This window comes from Leuresthes tenuis, unplaced genomic scaffold (assembly GCF_036924035.1).
Source record: "Leuresthes tenuis unplaced genomic scaffold, fLeuTen1.0.hap1 SCAF_16, whole genome shotgun sequence".
In the NCBI taxonomy this organism is placed as follows: Eukaryota; Metazoa; Chordata; class Actinopteri; order Atheriniformes; family Atherinopsidae; genus Leuresthes; species Leuresthes tenuis.
The window spans coordinates 12,310,928-12,336,167 of record NW_027325370.1 but is presented as its reverse complement, the minus strand read 5'-3'; the positions used below and the strand labels follow the sequence as shown (position 1 = coordinate 12,336,167).

At 38.1% G+C, this 25,240-nt stretch overlaps 1 protein-coding gene across 1 annotated transcript in view; it reads right to left on the bottom strand.

The window, feature by feature from the left end:
- Positions 1–5,710: 5,710 nt before the first annotated feature.
- Positions 5,711–25,240, bottom strand: part of sema3bl (sema domain, immunoglobulin domain (Ig), short basic domain, secreted, (semaphorin) 3bl) — a 60,957-nt gene continuing 41,427 nt past the window's right edge. The window contains exons 5-16 of the mRNA XM_072366655.1: positions 22,462–22,552; positions 20,223–20,339; positions 19,656–19,798; positions 18,246–18,360; positions 18,030–18,099; positions 17,735–17,879; positions 13,400–13,631; positions 13,187–13,278; positions 12,872–12,913; positions 12,519–12,744; positions 9,720–9,847; positions 5,711–8,228 (exon numbers count right to left, since the gene is read on the bottom strand). Coding sequence (XP_072222756.1) covers positions 7,716–8,228; positions 9,720–9,847; positions 12,519–12,744; positions 12,872–12,913; positions 13,187–13,278; positions 13,400–13,631; positions 17,735–17,879; positions 18,030–18,099; positions 18,246–18,360; positions 19,656–19,798; positions 20,223–20,339; positions 22,462–22,552 — 1,914 coding nt within the window. The 3' untranslated portion in view covers positions 5,711–7,715. The remainder of the gene's footprint in view (positions 8,229–9,719; positions 9,848–12,518; positions 12,745–12,871; positions 12,914–13,186; positions 13,279–13,399; positions 13,632–17,734; positions 17,880–18,029; positions 18,100–18,245; positions 18,361–19,655; positions 19,799–20,222; positions 20,340–22,461; positions 22,553–25,240) is intronic.

Genomic DNA, 25,240 nt, shown 5'->3' with positions numbered 1-25,240 from the left:
TTTAAGTGCTGCTGCTTTGAGTCCACATTACATTCAGTTTTATTGTTAACTTTATATTTCCTTATTCTTTGGAACTTCCTGTAGAAAAGTTAATACTTTTAAGTAAAACATCAGTTCAGGATCTTTCTTTTATTTTGTGGATTAATCTTCATCAGTCGAAGTGGAGACTTTACATCTGTGGCTTTCTTAGGCATGTCTCTTCTCACGTGTGTGCATGTTCGCATACACCCTCCCCTCACACATACACCCACAAACTTGTTTTTCTATCTCTGTGGTGATTCACCACAGGGATAATGCATTCCCCTGTCCCATACCCTCATCATTGCCATCACAGCTGAATACCAACCTGTTCTCTAAACCTAACCACAACCTTATTCGAACTCTATTTCATTCCCACAAGAGTCTTTGAACACCACGACTAGTGGGCTTCCCATTTTTGGACTTTGGAGTGCACACACACATTCGCTTACACAGGCTCAACCACTTTCTTTAAAAGCTGCAGAATGATTATGTTCTCAGCTATTTCAAGGCAAATAGGAATCAGGAGAAAAAGGTTCTTTGACTTCATCTTCTCAGACCAAGATATGCTGACATGTATGAATGGAATCTTAATGCAGACTCAGATATGATCACATTTCACTTTAGTCACATTTATACTTTATAGGATGTGTTATATAATAGATACAAGAAAGAAGTAAAAGATGCACTTTTTTATTGAAAATTTGAAAGGTTGTTTAGGATCAGTCCATGTCTGCTGGTCCAAACTCTGCAGAAAGTTAAAGAATGTCTAAATGTCTAAAGCTCTGCTCACAGTAAAAAGTACCTTTGCTGCTTGTAATTCACCCATGTGCTGAATGCACAAAGCATGATGAAATATTATGACTTAGGCACTGTGTTCCAAGATATGCTGAACACAGCTGCTGAAGAAATGAACATAAACAAAAAGGTTTTCTTTTAATGAGGCATCCAAGGCATTTAAGCTGGGCTTTGCACAGAATAACTTCAGAACAGAAAGCCTGCTGCTTGTGAGGAGGTGGTCCCTCAGTGTGTCCCAGGACACACACATTTTACTGTTATAAGAATGCCGATAAATGTATCACAGACCACTTCCAAATGTGGTCTTAGATCTCCAGTCTTAGTGCATCTTGTTACATTTTAAATGAGTTTACACATGTAGTTGGAGCTGTCCAGGACACCTGGCATCATTGCATTTATAAACCCATTGTTTCTTTTTGGTGCTAATCAAAATTCTGAGGATTTCAATGAATACCCAAAGGGAGATGGGTTTTAACTTCCTGAGGTCACACGTCTTTTACAAATGATTAAAACAGCAGCATAAAAAAAAACATCTCTGACTGAGGTTTCAACCTAAGGCTAAACCTAATTTCCGTGTTTTTTGACAGGCCAAAAATGTAACTGGTGTGTATTTAATGTGTATTTAGCAAATAGCATCATATTTGATGATATCATATTATTCCAAAGTCCATCTATGCCAGTCAAAACCTAAAGAAAGCATATGGAAAAACACTTAAATTGTTTAGTCATTAGATTTATAAGAATAATTCTCATTTAATAGCATTAAATTATTCAACATTGGATACATTTAATAGACATAATGGCTCAAACTGAAAGGACTTTAAATTACTTTAATAACGCATTTTGTTTAGCACATAATGCAATGTGGGGCTTTTGCCAATAAATAGTTTCATATAAAAAGAGCTTATAAAACAATATTTGACAGAAACCCCAGTTAAATGCATACAATTAAGTTCAATATTGACTATAATGATTACTGCTGAAAAGTAGCTGTTCCCAGGACAATTTTTTCCTCCCCAGTTTATGTGTGTTGAGAAAAATGTGTATTAACTCGGTTACTGTCGGACCTTTTGCTGAGATCCTACATTATGCTGTGCTCCTGTGTCATATTTTCACAAGAGGCATGAAGCCACAATCAGTTTCAATGTCTTATATCATATCATATTAGTTTAGTTTTAAAACTGTGGGACAGAGTTGTTTCATAACTTCTGATTTGGGTTTATTAGAGTAGATTATGGCAGCATTATAGTTTCAGAGTTAGTTTACAACCAGCATGTTGACCTCTCTAGAGTTATTTTATAACTATAAAGTTTCCTTTTGTACAGGTTATGTTGTTTCTGATGACACCCACTGTAGAAGTTTGTAGCACTTATTGATCCTGATGGAGTGTATGAGGCTTTCTGTTCATGTTGCTGTGCTGGAAAGCATCAGTTCTCACACTGACTGACTGCATACCATGTCCTGCCCCAGATTTGCACCATATGTTTTTTTGTTTTTTAAAAATCGAAGACACATTTTTAATTAGTGTTTTGGTTTGCGACCTTATAGTTATCAACTCTGCTTAAAATATTAGCTTGTATTTAAATCTGGCAAACTTTAGATTTTTAAAGATGTTTTGTTTAAAAGAGAAGACAAAAATGGGTTCTGAACCTTTGATTCAGTTCCCTTTTTTTCTTGTTTACTCATCATAATGGACAATATTTCCATCTAATATACATCCGCTGCCCTGTGCCATTTCAAGTTTTTATATTTCCACTTTGTAAAATAATTTGAATGTATCTAATGGATCAGACCACATACTTTTTTCTAAGAAGACATACTTTATCTTAAGGTAGTGTTGAGTGCTATGCATAGTAATAATTTATTAGTTTATTTGTCAAACATTTCAAAAATAGATATAAATTTGTTTCACGGAAGTTAGAAATACGTGCTTCAGGTTTGAAATAGAAAAACAATAGAGGTTTAATGTATGGAATATAAAGATTTATATGGTTAGGTTTACAAATTTAGAAACACTGTACATGTTGGAGTTTTCATGTTTCAAATTTTTGAGCTTTTATGGTTGACACTGCTACTTTTGCAATGTGGATAAACTACAGATAGCTTTTACAAATTCTGGACTGGGCTCGAAAACTGGTCATACAGTTTCTTACAGATATTCTTATAGTCTTACACTTTAAAGGACCACCTTTCCACTTAGTTTGATGACTTATTGCCCATGTACTGTACATGAGACAAGGCCCACAGTGTTGACGTATTTTACAACAATTCAATGAACCTCACGGAGCTTCCAGCCACCTCCCATTTGTTTGTCATGAAAGCTTGAGAAAGTTCTCAGCCTAACATCAACTCTGAGGCCACTTTAATGGCTTTTACACATAGGTGACTGAAGTTAGAACCCAACAACACACTTGTGTCAGTCCTGGGCTTGTTTGCATGCAACTCTTTACTTGTGTGCACGTGCAGTCATCTACTCTGGATTTGTGTGTGTCTCATGGTTGCAACCATTGACAAGGTGTGAAGTCGTTTAGTGGGTTCGGTTGCAGGTTGGATTTTTATGAGATGGTCTGTTTGTTGAAGTGACAAGCAACCATTGTTACCCACATTTACACAGATGTTACAGCCCAATTACCCTTCAATCACATGCATGGCCAGACACAGTAACTGGGTATCGTAATGAGTCAACAGTGGGCCCATAACTCCCCAATCACTCCCACACATGCTTCCTGCTTCCTCTATAGTACAATGTGGAACCTCCATTACCTGTATGGTGACTTATATACATATAATTCCATCAGTCGAAATGCAATTCCCATTATAAGAAAGAAGCGTAAGTTGTCTCTGTTTTAGCTTTTTATTCAAGGATATCTTGCCCCTCACATGCACAGAAGACGCACATTTGGAAATAACAAATCAAACACGTAGGAAATGGAACTAGTTGCTTCTGCCCCAGCACTGAATGCCAAAAATTACCTCATTGCAGGTGTGCAGTCTGCATGTTGTTGATTTTGTTATAAATAGAGTGTGTCAGTGCAGTAAACGGCACAGCTTAGAAGAATGACTCATTTCGCAGGACTGCTGTTTGTGTGTTTACATCATTGGCGCCATTAGTCTAGTCTTATCAAAATAGACAAAAGCCTATAGGATTCTATCTGTTCCATACAAGCAACAAGAAAATCTGTTTGGCATCAGCTTCATGTTACAAAGATCAACTTTTAATTGTGTTAAATAGCATACAAGCTCATAGCATGCACTGTAGAAACATACTTAAATAAAACATAAATACACATTGAATTTCTTAAAAAGACCCCATAACCAGCTCACATCTCTGCCACAAATGATGAAACATTTCACTGAGTAGATATTTATTTTGATCTTCACATTTCGTAGTCTAAATCTATATTCAGTGTTATCTTTATATTTGTGAAAAGCAGTATTTGATGGAAAAGGCGTGCTTATTGAACCTCTAAGGTTCAAAATGATTATGTGCTATAGCTGGACTAATCACAACTTTAAAGGTAAATCATGTACATTTTTAATGCCATTTGAAATATAACTACTGCGTTTTCTAGTGTTTTTTCTTGTTAATGCAGAGCGGTTGTGAAGGTCAAAAGAGTCCTAAAGTATTTGAAATACCACCAATCAATTTGGCTGGAGTGAAACCTGTTGCCCCCGATTTCTATACAGTATCACTATATTAATGACAAAATCCATCAGTTGTTCTTATATACACACCAAAAGAATACCACAGTTGGACGTTAAGGCAACAAATGCTGTGAGTCCAAACAGTGGCAGAAAAAAGTTACGAAGCAAATAAACTACAATGAACACAGCTAGCTACAGTGGACACAGGATTAAGTTAAAAGTATAAAATGTCACATGCAATACAGCAACATGCTTTCAACTGTACAAAAACTGCATTTGGTGGATTTTCATAGTGTTCGAACATGCACAGAAAACTGCATTTAGTGTAATTCACTGTACAGGTTCATTGTCGAAGCACTAACCAGTGAGTATCAGCATTTACTTTAGCAATTCTGCCTGATGACAACTGTTGTAAAATGAAATCTTGCTTGTCTTACACTTGCATCTTTAGCACAACAATGTTATAATCATGGTTAAAAAGTTATTCAAACACATTTCTTCTTTTTTTCTGCTGACAGTTACTCACAACAAGAAACTGAAGTTAAAACAAATTCATTGCACCACAACTAAAGAAATACTTTATTTAATGATCTTTGAAGATCGTGCCTTCTTACAAATGTTTCATGTTGTTTCACTTTAGTTGGGAGATATATCTGAATATTTTTTAGAGCAAGTACTTTAAAACACGTGCTTAAATGTGCTGTACAGCTCAGGGTAAAAACAGGGTTTTGGGAGTTTCAAATACAGTCTTCATAAGATGCTTATACTGACGTACCTTTCTAAAAGCAAAATTTCACACTTCTTTTACTGCCCATTCTCAAATCATGAAGGCAACAAAATGAATTGGTCTTACTGTTTTGATGTTTTTCTTGTGTTACGGGAGCTCCAACAGCCTCCTTTCCATCTATGTACAACCCAAAGCTTGGTATCTATGCTCTTTGCCTTTCAATTATTTTTTTTTGTAATGCCAGAATTGATTGTACAGCAAATATCCCAAAACACTTAAACTATGTTCATGTTGAAGTAAACGTTTTCAGCAGATTTGTGATGGATTTTCAAAGGCACAGGCAAATAATGCCCCGGTATGAGGGGTGCTGTTAAAGAGGACCTACACAAAATGAATTTCGGTGTCGAAATTGGAGGATTGTGCCTTTTCCTTTGCAAAGGTAGCTTGGTTTAAGTAACCACAAAAATCATGTTCCACTAAACAGTGGTATGAATTATTCTCTTTTTAAGACATGAAACATAAAAAATAAAAAAAAAGCAGAGGGCGCAAGAAGAGCTTGTCTTTACACTTGACCCGCTCTTTTGATCTCTTTTATCACTGGGAAAGAGTTTAGTGGATGGTTGAATTAGGAGGCTAGGTCACAACAAAGAGACTTGCTTTTGAATTTCCTCTCAAATGGCTTTTTTTGGCCAGCGGTTGGAAATAAAATCTTAAAGTAAAATGTTAATGCTTGCCTACATTTCAAAGACTAAACAGTTATTTATAAAAAAATAAGGGCATATATTTAGTGTGCCAAGAAAATAATTACTCTTTACAGTCTTCCTATGTTGAATGTCACTTAGTGAGACTTATTCGTTGCACTGTGGTGCATAAGGTTCAGAAGTGACAGGTGAAGCGAATAACATTGGACATCTTGTTACAAGGCAATGTACTGTTGTAAAACTTTGGACCCTAAGATGTTGAGCATGTATCATCCACCTAAACATTGCCGCAGACCTGCACAAACCTCCAAAGAAATGGCAGTTTGTGACAACAGCAGCCTCCTCGAGTAGGACAGCCTGAGGAACTCATCAAATCTCTCCAACTAGGCAACCACGAGATAAGCCTGAACAAATATGATCCGCAGAGACCCCACACAACCAAAAACATCCACTGAATATCTCTGTGTCAGGCACCACATGACAGCTGCAGAGGTTCTGAGTCCATCTGATGGGTCAGAGTCGTGTTGACAGCACTGCTGTTTCAGGCAGGTGGTTTTAATGTTGTGACTTATTGGTGTATGTTTCAGGAGGTGGGAAGGCATTCAACCAAACCCCAAACAACTAACAATTCCATTTTGGGTTAGTGCCTTTGGGTTTTTGAACCCCAGCTGGTGTCTAATGAAAGTTTGATCAACAAAAGTGAAAACAAAGCAATGTGCCTTTAATCAGTTGAACCATCAACAATCGTCTCATAACTTCTAGTTTGAGCTAATTGAGCTTATGCATTCAGTGTGTTGGGTGACAGAGATTTCAGTTAATATGAGTGTGTTCATGCATAAGATCAGATATACTATCATTCTAAAACTGTGTATATCTCGCATTAATATACTGCAGCATCAGGGTATGAGCTGATGTCATAATAAGTCCAAGGAGGAGCGAGGTAAGAGACTTGAACCATTAAATATAAACTGAAAAGAAAATTAATCCAGTGATTGCATCGTGTGAAAACCATCCAAAAAAGAAACGTGTGTAGAAGTGTGTCTGAACTACATGCAAAATACAACAAAGAATTTAATATGAGCCAACAAGAATTAATCATAAAAGAGTCTACGAGGACAACTACCAAGCGTGAGAGAGGGCCTGTTGTCAGTAAAGTCAGCCCAAAATCATGCATTTGTTTTTAAATCTGAGGTCCAAGAAGTTCTGACGATTTTCTCTGAGATGAAAAACATGATGAAACAAGAGCTGAGTCAATCATCTCAGTGACAACAGCACATAAGGACAAAAGGTGTGTGAGGGAAAAAGTCCTTAATTAAGATTTTTAAAATCATCCTTGGAGTGTAACTGAACATTTTCTTTCTTCTGTACTAACATCATCACATCTGCAGCGATCTGTTCACTTCAGCATTGTGGCCTGTTGTTGAGCTGTCTCTCCACACAAATGAAATCTTCTCCTTTTCTTGGGTGACAGCCAGGACCACAACATCTGCATGCAGCAATTTAGTGCACTGACTTCATAATGACTGAAAACCTCCAACACATGCTTTGCTTACTGCTGGAATATGACTATTAACATTTTGCTGGAGTTTTTCCATTTAAGCTGTGATTTCCTTCTACATACCTGTCATATATTCAGGTGAATCAAACAGTTTTTTCTACAATAATTTCAGAATTTGTATTCAGTTTAATGGCGAAGAAGACTGATCTACCAAATTCTGTACAAATAAGATTAATAGAGTGGTCTTTTATGTTGCCTCTCTGATCTCATTCCCAAACCTTAGTCTCTTTTTTTCCACTTTGATCGTGTCTCACTGCATTCTCCTTTGTTACTCCTCCCATGCCCTCAGATCCCGTGGTGTTCGGTTCCGCTCACCAGAGCTCTTGCTACGAGTCTTCCTCGCACTGTCCTGTGCTTGGCGGTATTTCTCCAGCATGCTCTTGTGTTTCCTTTTGAGTTTGTCATTGCACCACATCCGTTCGCAGTACTCCTCCACGTGTGCCAGGTTCGACGGCCCAATGAGCTGCATGATGTCCTTGAACCATGTGCGTGATTGGCCGATTTGGCTCGATGAGCTGCCCCTGCTGTATGTGCTGCAAGGCATCCAGGCCCTGTATCCTCCTGTAGACCTGTCTTTGAAAGTATCAGAGAGGCCTGCGTTGTCACGTGCCATGAGTTCGTCAACAGTGTCACCCTGGAGCACCTCAAGGGTGAGGCGAGCCAAGGTCTGCGTGAAGCCATGCTCTCGAGAGCGGCAGATGTAAACACCTTCATCCTGGCGGAAGAGACGACGAAACAGCAGACCCTGTTCCGTTGACATGACACGATCGTCCAGCTTCACCTGAAAGTGGCAGACGGAGAATATGTGTTTATGCTTAAATGATATATTTTATACATCTATTCTGGCTGAAACAGACTGAAAAGTGAATACTGAATACTACTTATTAAAGAGTTGTTTTCACACATTTAAATGGGAATGCCTTTAAGTTAAAGCTGGGTCTAAACTGTAAGTTTTGATCAATGGATGAAACAAAAAGAAATTGTGCTGGTGTCCAAAAATTTCCTGACTTAACTATCCATGTTCAATCTGTTGGCAAGTGGATCAGATCTGAATCCCCAACTCTACACTTAGAATGAAAATGTTTCCACCAAGTTAAATATTTTCAAAATTCAACATAACCAACACAAAGTCTCTCCCATCCGTCATTCAGTTTTTCACAGTTTACATATTTCACAGTTTATAAATGAATGTAATGACTGTGCATGTTTGATATTATAAGAAATCATATTTTATTTATCCTTCAAATGATTGTGATGAGATATTTGTCTACATTTTTTTATGAAGGTCCGACTATCATGCAATAAGTTGTTGCTTTTGGTTCTTTTAAAAGCAGCCTCAAAAGAGCTCCCATTCTGGTCCTGGTTTGTCTTGAATTAGAATGTTTATCTGATGTGTCTGGAGAAGGGAAAGTATTGAAGACAGCACTGTCTCATACAGTATAAGCATATAAATCAGGAAAGATTAGGGATAGCGCAAGTTATCTGCACTTAATGACATGAAAAAAGACAGACAGAGAACAGGGACTGGTGGTATTTCCTCAGCACAGACTGCAGCAGCAGGAATGAACCATGGAACCATGGTTTCTTTTTTCTTTCATTCCTTACAATTCTCAACCAATGCCTTTCTGCAACCCTTATACCCTTGTTCCATACATTATCTGCCTCCCCTCACTTTTCAGATTCTTTGCTGCAGGCGCTCTAACTGCCCCTTGGTGCCAACACAAACATGGCAACCTTGGCTAGTGGCAGCCAAATGTTTATTTGTAAGGAAATGGAGAGGGGTGGTAATGCCTTAATACTTGCATGGCTGACCGAGGCACTCAGTTGAGCCCGGAGGAACATAACCTCAAACAGATGAGAGATTTCTGTGGGTGCAGAGACACACAGCATCATTTTCTACATATAGGCTTAAACGACCTTGCAGCTCCGTGTTTAAGTCACAGTGGCCAGCCGACATTGAGTGACACGTGATCTGTCAGTGGCATGTGGTCGAAGTTTGCGAAGAATTCACTGTTTATTCAAGAGACAGAGTAATTGTGCTTTTTGCTTTGAAATAAAACTGCTTAATTCCAACCATATGTCAAATGGCTGTCAAATGTGTCAGCCATGTGCCAAATGCACACAGAAATCTCACTTTTACAGGCAGTTACTCAGGCCACTGTTTGCCAAAAGCTTTTATTCCACCCTTCAACCATCTCCTAAAGCTTCCCCTCTGTCCTCCCATCACATGTGCATTTTATTATCTTGGTTTGCAACTCTCTGATCATCTTACCTCTTCCTTGCGATCATCACGCTGGACTAGCCAAGTGACAGTAGCTTGTGGTGAGCGAGGAACACATTCAAGGAGGGTGCTGTTGTTCTCTGTTCCATACACCACCTTGTCCTCTGTCACATCCGGGTCTTCTCATTGAAAGAAAGAATGAAAGGACAGATTTTAAAGGATGAAAATAAAGACTTAGTCTGTGAAGCACAGTTGAGGTACAGCACTGAATTATTAATAAACTGTAAATTTCATGTATATGTGTGTATCCCAAAGATTTCTTGAGTAAAATGTCAGTAATCTTTTTTTTGTGAGTCTATAATAAATCAACAAAATGTAGAAAAACTAGTAGAGAGTTATTGTTTTTGCTTTCTTCAAACTAAATGGCACATTTCACATATCATTGTTGATAAAGCATTCATCAAAAAACTTTTTTAATAGATTTTCAAGAGAAAAAAAAAACATTATGTACTGAATATGGTATAACAAACATCCAACAAACTAATGACTTGTCCATAGAGGTCAATCTGACCTTTTGAACACATTTTGTAAGAAAAAGCTGCTCAAAAGGACCTCTGTCCCTTTACTGTAGTGAGGTTTCCATTTCACTCAATAAAATTGGATTTCTTTACAATGATAACTCTGTGGATAATTCATACATCAAACAGAATTGCAGACACATGAAAGAGGTATGAGGAAACTAGGCCTGAGTAAGGATATTTTCCATTCACATGGGTTTTATCTTTTTGCTCTGAGCACTCTGTGTTAATGAAGAGCAAATACAGCCTGTGGCCAGTTTACTCCTGGAAGATTTACAAACTTTAACTGAAGACAAATGGGATTCTTGGATAAGCTGCTGTTAGTGGTCAAGATCCTCTCATAGCCTTCATTCCAGGTGCAGCATCATCGGCTTTACCTGCTCACCGTTAAGTAAAAAATGCCTCGTGTGCTTAGTTGATTATTAGGTACATTTTTCTACAGCTTTAAAGTCATAACAATATTTTGTATCAAATGTGTGTTTTGGATTGCTGATCTCACCTTTTTTTTTAGTTCCATTAAAGTGAACTTAGATCAGTTTACCCAGATAGTATTGTTATGGTTGTTTATTGTTAGAAACATCAGTCAGTGGCCTCGTTGTTTCAGAGAAAATACAAAATTATAAGAAATTAGCAGGAAACTGAAATTAAAATAATTTTTAGTTGATTAATTACACTTTTTTTTCTGTAATGTGGAAAAAAAATCCAGAAAATATACTTTGCTGTTCTCCACTGCAGTGCGAAAACTATGGCTTCCTGAAACAAACCCCAAACACACACATAAAAAAGCTCTGCAGTAGCAATGTTTAAAAGTCTGACCTCACTTAAAAAAAGTGGAAGGAACACTCACACCATGCCATGTGAGTGCAAATTGTGAGTAAATACTGAATGTCCGTATTTAGCTCAATTCTTAATCTCAGGAACAAAACAAAGAGCTCCGGAAGACCTTTCTTAAACCTTTTCAAAGACCTGACACCTGGAACAAAGACAGCTTGTTCAACAGAGGTTCACCCAGAGGCTTTCAGGGATGCATTCATCATCACCTCACCTCCATACAAGCACTCAGGTGAGAAAACACATTCACAAACTCTTTCCTCATTTTCTTGTCTGTCTTCACACTCAAAATCAGCTTTATACATTTTTCTTTATACATTTTTCTTCCGTGCACTTCTCTCAGTAGGAGCGTTGACTATTGCCAAAGTTTGCCTTTCATGGTCTATTACCTGGTTTCTTCTTCAACATAAATGTCACATAACACCTCCAATAACGGCTCTGAGTAAGACATTTCCAGAAATATGAAAATTCTATTTAAAACTCATGTAAACATCATAATTGGAACACTTGTAGTATAAGATCAATAGTCAGAATGCACATGTAAATGTAGCCACTGTAGTGTGAATTGAGTACTAGGTTTTGTTTTATATGCACCATCTGTGTAGTGTTTACACGTAAATGAGCATGTGTTGTTGACATGTATTTTTGGTGAAACACATTTAAGCATGTGTCTCACGCACCTCAAGACAAACAGAGTGACCTCCTCAGATAAACTCCTGTCCTGATACAGAGCCTCACAGATACAAACACATTCTTACACACACACACATCCTACAAACACATCCTGCGATGTATTGACGATGCATTACCTACAGAGGCTTTTTTTCTTTCTCCGGCTAAATAGTTTAGATAGAGTAAGGGAAGCTCTTCTCTTTTCAAAACAGGCAAAACATTCTTCTAAAGTGAGAAATGATGTCAAAGCACTGAGAGAATTAAAAACATTTAGAACACAACCTCAAAAGCAAGACAATCTGTGCATTAACTGTGAAATTAATTCAAGCGCAGGACAAGAAATATAGGTAAAAAGAATAAGATAAAAGGCTTGAAAAAGTATATACTTATTTCCCTTTCATTCCTTTAACCTAAGTCTTCTTACTGTCAATCTGAAAAGATCCATTTTTGACTAGTTATATATGAAGATTTGTCTCCAATAATAAACAAATAGTTTGACATGTTGGTAATTATATGCACATGTCAGCTAAGAAGAACGTCTGGAAACAGCTAACACGGCTCTGTCAAAAGAACAAAGGTGCACCTCCCAGAATTAATCAAAGCATAGTAACACATTTGTTTAAATCACATAAACAGTTGTGATTGGAATCCTTGCCAACACTATGAGGTTGCCAGGCTTGCAAAACATACTTCAGAAAGTCACTGTGACTGGCCAAGAAAGGGTCAGATCCAACAAAAAGGTCTCAAAACATGAGTGAAGTGAACTCACCGCTCGGATTTTGATCCACACACTGCAGCACGGGATTTCCATGTCTGATGTCCTGTCTACGATAGCGACGTTTGCTGTTGGGAACAAATCGTGTGCAGGATGATCCATCCCAAGCGCAGTAAGGGTCTCTGGCTAAGCAGCACTCAGCACAGGCTTTGCCATAAGTCTCACAACGATGCAGCTTCACCTGCACCACACCTGCTGGAGAGCCCACATACAAGGCTTGCTGTTTGAAATAATGAGTGGAGAAAAAACGCGAGTAAAACATTATGAAGACAACACTTTATTTATTGATTTAAGGTTGCAAAAGTGGGGATTAAAGTTATCACAGCAACCACATTGGATCAACTCACCCTTTTCACAGATATATCCATTGATGTAATTGGAGTTGGCACCTGCAATAAAGAAAGTCATTATCTTCTGATGTTTTCATTTTTAGAAGACTTCACTCTTGTGAAGAGAATTAGGTGATGAGAATTTAAAGTAGCTTTTCTGTAAAGACTAAAAAGACTCTTTCAGAGTTGGTATCTGCTGCCTCAAAAGAGGATTTAAGAGACATAGAGAAAGAAGTGTTGTCTACATGTATAATGATTAATGGCTTGTTGTGTAAGAAAGGGGCAAAAGACTGAGGAAGCAAAGAATTGTATTTACATACAAGTAAAACTTACTTTAAAGACTTGTAGCTCCTCTAGTGTTACCTCCTCTGTCTCCAAACTATTTCCACTATTCAGAGCAATTACTTTCAATACTGTACCAACATCTGAAATACAAGCAGATAAATACAAAATTTGAAACACTGAAAAACAAGAATCTCACTTTTGTGCTGGATATAAAAGATGACTACCAACATAATTGGTAGTTTGACCAGTACACGTTCTTACCTGTACCAATGAACATGACATCATACTGCCCATCCTCTGCCTCAACTCGGTCTACCACAATTTGTTTCAGTTTGTAAGGAATGTTTGCCTTTACGAGCACAGGCTGGCGCAGAGCCGGGTACACCGGCCGCCACATCAATGGGTGACTGCGGGCAAAATGCAGCACTGAATCAGGAAAGTCCTTTGTGCTGCCAAACTCTCTGCCAGGCTGGTTGGTGATTTTACTGGGGCACTGAAGAGACAAGGGTAGGAAAGACACACAAAGAACAAAGGACATGTGATCAAGTCACAGAGAAAACAATTCAAACTGATATACATTGGCAGATTATTTGAATGCACATTAGAGATAAGAAAAATAGAGGAAGGATGTGACACAAATAAGAATCTATAGAAAAATGCCAACTGTTTCCACAGTGACTGTAATTTCCCACCATTTCCACCAAACTGGTGGTGTTCTTTCCAAAAAAACTAACCTAATTACGGTCCTAAAATTTTCTTTGAGAACCTTCATTAGGAGTTTTATAGAGTTTAAAGCTTTGGATGAAGGTTCACATCTAATGTTATGACATTAAGTGCTTAGAAACCTCTTTGAAGAAGCAGAGTTTGTCAGCAAAAAACTGCTCCAATCTGTACCACCATAAGAAAGAGAAAATGAACATGTTGGCACTTGGCAGTAATACTGTATTGCTCATATAATCAAGTGAGCTGAACAATGTCCAGATGAAAGCATTTACATGAACTACTTGGCCTCTGACTTTGGTCGTAATTCAGATCTTATTAGTGGAGCAGCGAAAGTCTTAGTGAGCAGAGCTATTTTCATAAATCCCTGCGCGAGTGCTTAACATACAGTGTGTTTAAAACAATGAGGGCTAAGAAAAATGCAAGCAAGCAAAATTGGCTCCATGCATTCTGCTGATGACATCAAGAGTGTTGGCTAGTTTGTTCCAGCAGAGATATTTAGAAGCGTCAGTCGTCAGCAGACCTTCACTTCATCTATAGGAGGACCAGACTAAAAGACTCCCACAAAGACTGCTTGTCAGGCTAATTTCAACAGTGTCATTTGGAGCTTTACTGCAGTGCTGCAATAAGAAAATATCAAGTCATAATGAGTGGGCATGGGCAATACTTTTATCATGAACTTTTATCATGAAACAATTATATTCTTATTTGAGGCTTGACTATTGCATTTTAACAGAATTTCATACAAGCATGAATGTATGAGCCCAAGCAAGGTGATTTCATAGAAAGGGTATTTGGGATGACTAAGATGTTTGGCTGAGTGAAGCACCATCAGTGAGGAAAAGTAACATTGTAACAAATGACTAAAATGACAGATGAGCTTGAGAGTTTAGCCAAAAATCATAAACTGAGGCTTAGAAAAAGAAAGCAAATAACTGAGACAGACGCTCTTCAACACAAAAGAGCAATTCATCAATTAATCATCTCACTGAGGGACGGGTATTTATACAATCTTATTGCTATAGTATAGCTGTTTGAGTTTGCAATTTTGTATGGAAGAATTATTGTTACTTCAGCGTATCATATCAGTAAATTATCCACACAATAAAAAAAAAGTGTTGTGGATTTATATTCAAAAGGGTATTTAAACGGTGTAGAGAGGTTGCATTCAAGTAACAATGAAATCATTGATCTATAATAGACTGTTCTTCTGAGGTTGCTTTATTTCATGTTGCTGCAGAAGATGTAGAATGTCAAATCCAAACACAGATTTTCTGACGATAAGTAATGACCGAAGTACACGTCTAAGAAACCCATTTAAAATTGTGTGGATAAACCTAATTGCTGAATCAACTGCCCAAATGTATGCGTGAATAAAATAAATGATAGGCCTCAAAACGTGTTTCTGGAACAAAAATAAAAATAATAAATTGATTAAAAAAAAAATATATATATGTGATTTTCTTTAAGGAGTTGATTATGGATTAGCTAATGGCTGATGTCAGCCTATCATTTAAATACCTTTCATGTATGGATTGCTCATAAAATATGCAAAATGAAAAGTGTTACCTATACACACTTTAAACTAAAGCAGGATAACTGCTTTTTTTCAGGAAAAACAGGTAAGTATATTTTGCAGAAACGTATGGCTGAAAATGAGCATTTGTTTTGCATGAATACACTATTTCACCTTAAAATATCCCTTTCTGGTCAAATTTATTTGAACTTCAAGAGCAATAAAAAGCTTAAAATAATCAAAGTGGGATTCCATGCCATGCAACTGAATCCTTTAATAAGGTTGCAGAGATGTTTTCCCCCTGGCTGACATTCAATCTCATTTTCTTGATATAACATGGTATAACATGGTTTGTTTATTTGTAATAAAATTATATTTACCTTCATGTCAAGAATCAGCCCCCAGTCCAGGAAAAACACAAGTGTAACTCAAGTGCTTTATATGGATCAAGAATCAAGATCGAGGTCAGGGTAAAATATATTTTAAATCATGGAGCTTTAAAGTGTTTGTAATGTTTGGAAAAACTCCCTGCCTAGTCCATGTGGGGTTACTTCTAAAGCTCTAGTAGCCCATTATTCTGTTGACTTGTGATATAAATCAAATGATGTACAGTAATATTTCAATCCAATACAAATATCTTTCTCAAATGAAACTTCAGATGCAGTGATGGGTATTACATAGTATCAAGCTTAAATCTACTACAATCAAACACCCAAAGAAATGAAAAGGGCTTGATTGCTCTTAAAATCGAGTTAATGAAATTGATTTGATACAATTTAATAACGATAACTAATTCAACTCCTGCCAAAAAGTCCAGATGGGATGTCAAATTGTGGAAAGAAACAACCACCTCTTCTCACCATCTGTGCCTCCTCACCAGCCTCCTCTGAGTCACCACCTTTTTCTTCTCTACCATCATTTCCTCTTTCTTTTACCCTGTTTCACTCTCAGTTTCAAGCCAAAACATTCCTGTTAATCAGAGAGTCAGCAGAGGGAAACCACAGAGGTGTCTACTCTGCTCTCACATTATTCATCTTCTTCTTCCTCTGTGCGCTCTTATTCACTCTGGTAATGAAGTGGAATCGTACACATAACCAAATTATGTGTACGTGCGTTGTGGACACATGGGTTTGTGTGTGTAAAACGGCTGAGTTACGGTGATGTGGTCAAGAGAACATGAGAGAACTCTGCTGAGAGTCAGGATGTAAACCAGGAGAGGGGTCTGCACTGTGTACAGTCACCACAGCTGCACTACAACATACAGTAGTTTACTTTACCGATATGGAAACTTTCAACACTCAATGTTTGATGTTTGCATAGCCTTTTTATCCCATAATATTTTTCTCTTTTGTTTTTGTACATAATGTGGAACTGTTTCGAATTATAAGCTACTTGCTGCTTTAAGTAACCATGTTCAGAGAAACATGAATTATAGAGTCATCACAGTCATTTTACACAAAACTGCTTTGGGGGAAATGGTACCAGTTATTACACTGTGGTGAGGACAATCCTGTATTTGACAGGGTCAGTCCGTCAGCACTTTGAGTGCTCTTCTGTCTGTTGTAGTAGTTCTGTTACCATATACGCAGTAACTTGAATGTTTTGGAAAAACCTGGTGTAGCTTAAGCTATGGCATTATCGAACAGCCCAGCAATAAATACTTTTTTTAATCGAGCTCCAGGTTTTGTTGAAATAACTTTAGAAAGATTTTAATTCAGATTTATGGGCGTTTTTAGAGGCCTCAGTTTGTTGGACCACTGCCGGGTCAATCAATTAACCAGTTTCACTTTGAGATGTAAATCCTCATAAATTTTTGATATGTCTCAGAATGAAAAGTAACTTTTAGAGGTTTAGATGACAGAGGGCAGAGGAAAAAAATTATGTTTCCCCATAATACTGCCAAGCAGCAGCCTATGCTATGATTCTGGTAAAAAAAAACTACCTATTTTCTATACTCGCTTAATCCAATTGGCTGGAGCCTATCTCAACTCCCACTGGGTGAAAGGCAAGGAACATTCTGGACAGGTTGTCAGTCCATCACCATGCACACTCACTCTCACTCCTAGGATTGATTTACAATCACCAATTAACCAAATATGTAGAGTTTTAGACTGTGGGAGGAAGCGTGAGTTTTCAGAGGGAAGCCCCACACGGGCAGAAAATGCAGACTCCGCACAGAAAGGCCCCACTTGGCACTGGAAGCAGGTAGCATCCTGTTGTGAAGCAACAAAACTAACCCCCACACAACTGTGCAGCCCTGATAATGGTAAGCACAGTACAAAATGTGGTTCAGTTAAAGCTGGGCAACATGGGAGTACATTTTGTTTTGGAGGTGATATAACTAGTAAACTATCACTTACCACGCCTGGTCTTGGGTAGGGCACCCTCCCTTCATAAGCCCCCCACTGGTAGTCAGGACCCTCTTTATGAGCAAAAGGTCCGTTGAAAGCCTCTCTGATGTCAGCCATGCGGTAAACACAAACAGCAAAGCCTTGGAACACATTGCTGTAGACGAAAGAAAGCAAATACATAGTTTGGGAATGAAAAACTTCAAGAAAAGTTATATCATGTTGTATTACTGTCTATTCATCGATAAGAAAAGGAGGGTAAACACATCAAGCTGCACATAAGACATTATGCTGTATGTGTGTTTACCTGATGGTGCTGAAGATTGCATAGACATCTGGGTTCCTCTCATCCTTGGTCCTTAACAGGAAAATATCCTCTGTTCCACATTAAGACAATGCTAGTCAATGTGTGTGTCAGTATTGTGAGAGTATAGATTTGATATGTCAAAAGGAGGTACTGCATGGATGTGCATGCAAATGCTAATTCTCATGCCCTTGATATGAATTTAATAGTGTATCTCACCAAGCTGGTTGAAGTGTGTGTCAATGCCATGAGGTCCTGGTACAGAGCAGAGCAGTCTGGCTTTTATGAAGGTGCTCCACTTATTAACCAGAACTCTCTGTCCTCCAACATCATTCTGGCAGAAAATACAGAGAAACAATTTATTAAACACAGCTGTGTATATTTTTCCAAACAGACGTTATTCATTGTTTTGTCTCTGGGCTCCAGCACACTGGATTTAGTAATCAATGGCTGAGGTTAAAGTGTTGACTTCCAGCCTAAGCTATCATTTTAGGTGTTCCCATCTATATATCTAAACACTGCAGGACTTATTTCTTTTTCTACACATAAGGCATTCATATTCCAAACAATCAATGAGTTTTTAGATCAAAACAGCAAGAGCACCAACAAGGAAGCTGTGGCTTTGAACCAGATATTTAAAACATCCTAACTTTAAAAGGAGGTGTGTTATTAGCACTGGCCCATTTCAAACCATACCCGTTTAATGTGTCAGTAATTTTCAATTGACAGCTTAAAACGATGCAGCCCACAGTGTGTGTGCTTGTGTGTGTGTGTGATAGATGTACTGACAACTCCTCATATTTGCCCGAGGGGAAAACTGAGACCTCAGGACAAAATGGCATAACACACGTACAGTATGGGGAAGAGAAAGAAACAGATGGAGAGAAACATGAGCAGAGATAAAGATGACAAGAAAAGTTAAAATTAGATGGTTTAGGTGGGATTTTGTTGGAGCAGTTTGTCTAAAACCTTTCTGGCACAATCCACCAGACTCAACCCCCTGAAATCCTGCAGCTGAACGTTTGAATGTGTGTGTAAGTGTATTTGTGTGTATTCCCCCATGCATACCTTAAATGTGTGTAGTTCTCACAGTACACATGTGGTTTCATAAGACAAATCAATGCGTGAAAGAATGTTACAGAGCGTGCAGAGCAGATGGAGACTGTGGTTGGGAAATTTGACAGCTGTGTGCATTTCAGGAGGAGAAAACATTCATCTAAGTTGGAATTTGATGATACCCTCACACTCCATTGGGGAAATGTAAATATAAGATTACCCTAAGAGAAATTTGTCTTTTCCACAAGAGGGTTTGTAAATGTCATAAATAAAAGGATTAACCTATAAACCCATAATCTCCTGTTGTAGAAAGTTACTCCTGTAGACGTTTGTATGTGACCATGCAGAAAAGAGTTCTTAAGTCTAATTATTCGCACCTTTTACTCTGGATGAGCTTTTCATTAGTATATTAATTCAGTTCAAAGTCAATTTTCAGAACAGCAGCAAGAAAAAGCACCTGCAAAGTGATAGCAGTTTCCTAACTCTGCTGTCTACTGCTTACATCAGCAGTCTGAAACATGATCCTTTGCAGTATCAACGAAATAAAAAAAAAACAGTTAAGGAGCATCTCACCGCACACACTCGTCCAACTCGTGTATGTATGGACCCCTCCCTGTCCCCTGCCTCGGAAGCTTTCTCAGTGAAGAAGAAATACACTTTATCGTTGTCCCTGTCGTCATTGTCTGGGATGAGGTGGGCAGCAATGAACTTGGGGTCTGCACGGGTAAATTGAGATAGATAGATGAGAGCAGATAGATGAGAAAAATCTATTTAAATAGTATAACTCAACTCAACTCTTGTAGTCTTGTTAGATTTTAAAATACAGTTATTCCAAGTGACCCTCCATTTTCCATGTTTTATTTGTACTTCTCTTGCTTCTATAAAGATAATAAATTGCGCTATACCAGCAGCGATTATTGTGCCCTGTCGCCAACTATTACCATGCAGGTTATAACTTTAAAGACAGTGAAAATAACAATGTGACCAGAGCAAGAGCAGATTTTATCAATTAACCTCCTTTGGTAGGAGTTCATTAAATTTATGCATTTATTTGGAACAAAAAAAACAACAACTCAGAGGCAAGAAGATCATTTTGTTTACATTGTTTGATTTTCAAACTGAATATGATTTGTGAACTACCATGAAGGAGTTTCTGGTCAGTCTCTGTTCTCATGGTGGAGCGACCGCCCATGCTCCTGAAAATCACGGAGTCTCTTCCGAGGAAATCTGCTGTCAGTCCTGTATACAATTCCCCACCTGTGGAGAACCAGGGACATAAAGAGATAGACATAAAGGTAGGAAAGAGATAAAACATTCCAAAGCACAGTGTTTCATTTTTAACGATCTCTCAGTCATGGCAAATATGTAGTTTGAGGATCGTTTGAATTACCACATGATAATTTTTCTTTACCATGGTACCAATGAAAATCTGTCTGAATCAGACAGAAATCATGTTCACGCACAAGATAATTTATTAAACATCTATTTATCTTGCATACTGTTATCTATAGTCACGTTAATTGGAGAACTTAAGACTTTTTATCCTAGGTACAGCTGCAATAAAGAAGAAAAGATTTGTGAAAATTAAAAAAAAATGTCTGGTGCAGTAGAACATGAAGGAAATTGTGAGCGACAGAAATATTTTGTGGTTTAGGCAATGAAGCTGGACGGGAAAGAAGAAAACCAACCACTGAACAGACTGAGAGTTTGGAGCACTTTGAAGGTCAGACGCACTTCACACAGTACATTCTACACTGAGACCATCAGGAATAGACCAACTTTCACTTTCAATGACTCACTGACTCAATGACTCCCGGCAAGTGGAAATTAAAAGCTAAATCTTTCCCCTGGCATGTTTGTTATATGTGGAGAAAACAATACAGCGTAGCTGTCAAAGTTATCTGTCATTAGTTAGCACAGCTGAATCAGCTTACTTGGAAACTACTCAGGGAAGGAAAACCCAAACCACACTTGTCAGATGATTAATGATTATTAGATTTATTCAAGGTAGTTTTTATTGCAACTATCTGTTTTCAAATACTCAACTGTTTTTAATTTTTTACAGGGAGTGTAGAAATTGAATCTGGCCACAGATCACTCTCATGCGACATCACAGTTAAGATTTACTCATTTCATTTGGCTAAAATAACAGTATCAGAAACATACTCATTACAGAAAACCTAAAGTCACCTCAAACTTATGTGCTTTGACATTATCTCACAAGCAAATATAAACAGATCCTAATATGACAGAGTTGACAGGGGACCTGGGGAGTTACGCTTTGTGTATTTTGGGAGAAGATCTTGAAATTTAATAGGAGCCATTTTTGAGCTGATAACTGATGGTGAGAACTTTCATCAAGTTTTACTGTTTCCTTTTTGGCATCTCTTTTTCTGTTTATCTTTCTCATCCTGGGATTCAAAGATCTACTCCTATTTGAGTCTCCTGTTCCTTCAGACATTTTTACTGGCTCAAGAATTGTCTTATTTACACCAGAGAAAAATAAATTAACAATATAAGCTGCAAAGACCAATCTGAAACATTTTAGTTTTGTGCAATATTGATCTCCCATGTTGACAAGCCGTGTAGAGTTCAGTACTCAAGGGCAGAGAGTCAGGGGCAGTCCTGTAGCAATAGTTTGAGTTTAATCAGTCTTTTTGTCCAACTCAACCTTACTGACCTGGAGTAGGTCTGGAAAGCTGCTGAGTCAGCTTTTTAGACTATCTCTGTGTATAGTAAAAGTGATTAAACACATATCACTGCTCTCTCCCAGAATTTATAATCCTCATTATCATATATTTCTGTCTGTATGGCTCCCTCTATATCTGTCCCTTCTCCTGCAGTGAACTTCTAAATTCTTCTAAAGTCCATGTGGCCACTGTATCACTGCTGTGCTCCAAACTATTAAATACCTGGCTCTAATTTAGAAAGGTTCCTGCCAAACACAGAGCACTGTGGGAGGATTTCTGATGCTGGAGTCACCCAGCTGTGGAGGGAGGAAGGGATGCATACACACTCACACACACCATACATATCTCCACCCTCAACAGATCCCAGGATTGTCTGTCACTGGCATGAATCAAGGTTATTTCACAAGCTACAATAAATACCTAATGACATTTTGACATTTTGAAAGAAACACCCAGAACTATTTAATGTAGTCGGCACAGGCCAAAATGTGTGCATTTATATATCTGTCAGAGCCAAAAAAAGTTTTCCTAGCTGCTGTTAGCAGAGTTCTGTATAGTTCTAAATACAATAAAGGTCTGTGCAGAGAGGTGAGGGGGGGCAGGAACAAATCTGTGTGTGGCATTTTGAATACTCAGATGTGGCCACCTGGGAAAATGTATAGAAATCTAGGCCAATAAATGGGACATACCATTGAAGGTGCTGGTGAAGGGGAAGCTGGGGTCGTGGGGAACCTTCCCTCGCCCACTCTCCACATTCAATGGGTCCATGGTGAACACATGCTGGGGAGGAAGAAGACACAGTTACGAGTAATTAATTCCAGCAGGTGGTCCCTGAGAAGGGATCTTTCAACTGGATGTTAATCACTTCTCCAGAAACCCTATAAATATAGTAACAATTTGCATCAAATGGTTCAGATTACTGAGGTAAAACAAATAACCGAATCATATTTTCTTCATCAGTTTTTCTTAGCTTTATAGATACCGGCAGCCCAACCCACCACCTGCCGCTGATCATCTTGCTTAATGAAAGGTCAGCATCTATGGCTGCACAGCAGATCAATGCAAATCTTTTATAAAACATTACCATGCTTTTTCTTACTGACAGGCCATTCTTTTGCCTCTTTTTCCCATTGTCCACACAAATCAGACTATGAGCTTTTCTTTTAGTTTCAGTTAAGTTTTCAGACATGTTCGTCCTTTCACCGAACTCTTGTCCGTCTGAGATAGAAGGCGTTGTCAGAGATAAGAGGAAATGCAGGATCAGTGAAGCCGCCAGAATTCAGACAAGTTTCCCACCAAGTTCCCAGAGCAGATCTGTCCTCAGAGTGTTGGATCTTGGGAGTCCAACAGCATAATAAAGGAAAACACAGAGAATAACACTGCTATCTAATAAAAACTCCACTTAAAATTCAGACTTTATCTACACTAGGAATGCTAATAGCTGCAGATTTCATTATGATTCCAGAAAGCATAAAACCAACTTAACAAGTACCCTGCAGTCACTGACAAAGTATAAATGTAAGGCCATATTGCATGACATTTAGATAAACTTTTTTCCACTCTCCATTGCCAAATAACAGATTGAACTAGCACTCTAATCGTGAAATATTTTTCCGTTTCATTTCAGCAGCAGCATGCCAGATGTATTTCTTCTTCCCTGGTCCAAGACAACTGATGCAGCTTTAGGCTGCAGCAACAGTGGACTTTGAAATAAAACTTAGTGCTTGTCACCTTGTTAACCACTTTGTACTGTGTACGTATCAAAACAGTGTAAAAACTCTCTGATACTTCCAAGGATTTCATTGATTGCATTTTACATCAATCTTTATTCAATTTCAAGCAGTGAAGAAGTAAGGAAGTAATTAAATAACCGAAGGGGTTCTTTCTAATCATTCACAAGCTGGTCAACTATACCTGCGGAATACTTTCCACATTCTTGGACTGTGTAATTTGTCAGGTTAAAAAAGGGTCACTATGGACAAAGGACCTTTTGTGTTTAGCCTTTCTTCTTCCACTTCAATGCCACCAATGTGCCAGGCTGTCTCTACGAGAGACGCCAGACTGTGATCAAATACAGTCCACTTTCAGGATAAAAAGGGGAATGGGAGGTGACGAGACTGACGGTTAAAACCTCCAGTTTGTTGCAATCCATGTTACAAATTTCAGTGTCCCTACAGTGAACCCTGTGACACAGTCTCTGTTCCTCTAATAGACAATGGAGTATTGTTACAAAGTGGGCGAGTCCTTACTGAGCAGAGATCACAGGGGAGATGATGACATAGAAATCAGCTTGATAAAAGTACAGTGGACAATACACATACGGACACACACGAATGTTTAGTACGTGCACCAGACGCTCATTTGTGAAATATAACAATACATACTGAGTAGCATGAATACTGTAAAATGCTACATACAGCAGGATCATTCATAGACTGGAAGACCTCAGGAAATAAGTAGACACTGTTAACTTTTTCCGTTCGATCCACATGTAACCTTTTAAATGTTCATCAGGAGGTTTGAATGACTTATACAGGTGGCAAAGTGAACATGTACAGCCCACCGGCAAACAGTATCCTTAAACACAGGCTTCACTTTATTGAATTTGACATGATGAGGGATATTTAAAAGTACTCTGAATCCCGTTTTGACTTGCCTGTCACCCAGTCCTCCATCACTGTGATTTTTTTAAGTTTCATTTGTCTCTACCTCATGAACTTTTTTAGTTCAGTAATTTACTGATAAAACACAAGCAAGCAGAGAATCACATTTCATGTGTAAGAATGATTCTATGCATCACACAAATACTAATGCCTTAAATGTCCCATTATTTACAGTTGCTGTGCATCTCTTTTTCTGCAGAGGTGCTATTTAGTTCATTCATTAGTCATACTTATTTTTTCAACACATCTTTGCTCTCTTGTTGCAGAAGATAACATCACTGCTTCTATAAATTCCTTGTGTGTGTGTGTGTGTGCGCGTGTGTGTGTGTGTGTGTGCTTTCTCATTGTGATCCAGAAGAATGGTGCAGCAGATTGAACTGTCAGAGTCACTTGGGCCAAACTCTGCCAAAACACACAAGAGTGCTGTGATACAGAGAAACATTAAGGCCACTTTGTTCTCAGCTCTGCCAAGCAAAATGCAACATAACCCAACTACAAAACCACTGAGACAAGTGTCCGTTCTAACACATGGACACACAAGAAGCATTATAATCACTTAACCTCTTAAAATCTTTCTCTTTGTTATTTCTTTAACCCCACCTTATCCATTATTTAACCTTGTATTTTGAAAAATTAAAGCAATTCTACTAGCTTTAAACCCATATTAGATCAATTATGGTCATAAATTATCTGGTGTTTGAACAGCTCTGATCCAAATGCAATATACATGGAATAATAAATGGATGATTTTAAGCACACAGTTGAGGAAGAAGTTGGCAAGTTTCTATTCAGAATATCAACAACA